This window comes from Bidens hawaiensis, unplaced genomic scaffold (genome assembly GCF_021521415.1).
Source record: "Bidens hawaiensis isolate Kalapana, Puna unplaced genomic scaffold, B.hawaiensis_p1.1 tig00058537_1, whole genome shotgun sequence".
Lineage (NCBI taxonomy): Eukaryota > Viridiplantae > Streptophyta > Magnoliopsida > Asterales > Asteraceae > Bidens > Bidens hawaiensis.
Genome location: NW_027506418.1, coordinates 70,093 through 72,262, shown reverse-complemented (window position 1 = coordinate 72,262; position 2,170 = coordinate 70,093). Strand labels below are relative to the sequence as shown.

Here is a 2,170-nt window from a genome sequence, read left to right as displayed (position 1 = left end):
AAGTTTGAAATCTGATGTGGCGCTGATGTGGCGGTTTGTAAAAGTTTATTGTTGTAGATGCTCTAACGCATCTAGTTTTCCTACTCCTTACAACCATTCGTATCTATGGACACTCAAATCTGAAAGCTCTCTTATTCTTTTGAACTAAACTGACATTGTTTGATTCCAAACATGTACACGTACAATACAATCACATTTCTCCTTAGCTTTCATAGCCTTTATATCTTGACTTCCTAACCTCTTCACGGATGATGAGAAGTACTGAAACAAACGCTTTATCAACATTTGGAGATAAAGACACCGAAAACTTCTCTTCTGCTTTCACGGTTTTCTGATGACTAACTTGAGTATGCAACTGCAACAAAACCGAGTGAAAATGGCACTTGTAATTAGGGCTTCACGAAAATGATCGTTCAAAATATCATATGTTGAAATAACAAATAGCATAATATTAGAAGTGGATTAAAGATGATAATAACATTATGTTATTAAGGTTCATGCCTGTGCAATAACTGTAACTTTGTCTTGACCAAATATAATGCATGTTCCATCTTTAAAGTTGTCATAAACTCTGTAATTAAATGTGCTTTCGGTCATATTAGAAGCCATGTAAACATCGTATCGCAGTGATTTGCGGCCTCTAGTCTTCTTTACAGTGAAAAGTTTGTGGTGCTCATGGTGATCTCCCTTATACGCTTGGCGTCTTCTATGCATGCTGATGTGCTGCAATTTTGTGACAAGTTAGGGTGGTAATAAATAGTTTTAATAATTTTGGCCAAGTATTGATTATTTAATTTCAAGAAGTAATTTAATTTGCGTTGTTGTGTTTGATGTATTTATTAGTTTTACAGTTTGTAAATTACATCTCTAATTATCACAAAATAACTTTCTATAAACCAACATCTAATGCCACAATAAAATCATCTCAAAATTTGGATTAAAAAAACTATTACCCTAATAAAAATCTTCTCAAAAACAAGATTTATAAACCTAACAAGAACGGGGTTTTTTTAAGGCAAAATCAACCAAACCCAAATCCATAAAGACCAAAACTATCCATCCTGTATATGTCTCTTTTTCGGTATTAACTATAAACCCACCTTGTAATTTGATACTAAACAACAATTAGACAAAGAAGTATCAACAATGGATAATAACCAATATAGATAGATGTATGTATTTACCGAGAGATCTCTGTTGGAAGTCAGTCACACTAAACAATTAATTTTGTTGTAAATTAAATTAAATAGTCGGTAACATTCGTTGGTATTCCTCGCAAATGAGATTATTGAGACAATTTAAGTCTCCAATAAATAACGAGATTCTCATTTGTATTCATTGAGCTAGTATATACATGTCTATTATGTTTCGTGATTGTTTTACAGCAAACAAGGGGCCGTTGTCGTTGGTAACCGGCATACCAAAGGATTAACAAGGGATATTTTCATCCGCGGTACTCCTTTATTTTGTTGTGAAAGGATTTATATTCTTATAAAGGTTAGGAACAATTTAATATCCATTATACATATTTTCTTGTAATATATAAAGTTTATAAGAAAGATATAAAGAAATTACTTTTGCGGTGAAAGAGATCACAGGTTGGTCTGTTTCATCAATCATAACACGAAATCCATTCTTCTTCTTCCTAGCTCGAAATATAACATTTCCATCGTCGTCACTGATTTTGAACTTGTCTTCCACCTCACGGTTCTTTTCAAACATTAATTGCATCGCACAGTTGGAACAATATTTCTGGTCTACAACTACAACCGGGTACTCAGGCTCCTTAAACACGCGATCAGGGATTCCTTTTCGTGACATATCATCATCAGAAGAATAACACGGGCTAGCCATCGACATTGGGCTAGACATTTTGATCCTTATGATAATTAGCCCAAGTATCTTACATCAACGCCACAGGGGATGAATCTTAGTGAACGTGATACCTAATACTTTGGTTACAATAGGCATTAACTTCTAAGATGGACCATCATCCTTCTGATATAAGACGGGTATCCGGAATTGATCTGTGTTCCCTTTAAAACGGGTTTTCATCAATTCTTTTGGCTACCTTTAATCTGTGTTCCCCATTGACTCGATCAAATCAATATTTTTGCACCATACATTCAATAAAAAATTTAACTGTTAGTTTTTACTTACTAAAAATGAA

The 2,170-nt window shown here is 33.7% G+C and overlaps 1 protein-coding gene across 1 annotated transcript; it reads right to left on the bottom strand.

The window, feature by feature from the left end:
* Positions 1-202: 202 nt before the first annotated feature.
* LOC143617795 (protein LURP-one-related 15-like) lies at positions 203-1,872 on the bottom strand. Its single transcript, XM_077090241.1, has 3 exons — positions 1,576-1,872; positions 502-723; positions 203-355 (listed from the first exon to the last, which is right to left on the bottom strand). Exons 1-3 carry the CDS (start codon positions 1,870-1,872, stop codon positions 203-205), a joined length of 672 nt encoding a protein of 223 aa, XP_076946356.1.
* Positions 1,873-2,170: the final 298 nt, after the last annotated feature.

What these genes read in the sequence shown, in the direction of transcription:
- LOC143617795 (XM_077090241.1), bottom strand. Translation starts at nt 1,872, where the DNA reads ATGTCTAGCCCAATGTCGATGGCTAGCCCGTGTTATTCTTCTGATGAT. An exon ending in TGATCTCTTTCACCGCAAAA is followed by an intron (nt 724 to 1,575) that starts GTAATTTCTTTA and finishes ACAAAATTGCAG; the next exon opens with CACATCAGCATGCATAGAAG. An exon ending in AAGTTACAGTTATTGCACAG is followed by an intron (nt 356 to 501) that starts GCATGAACCTTA and finishes GTTTTGTTGCAG; the next exon opens with TTGCATACTCAAGTTAGTCA.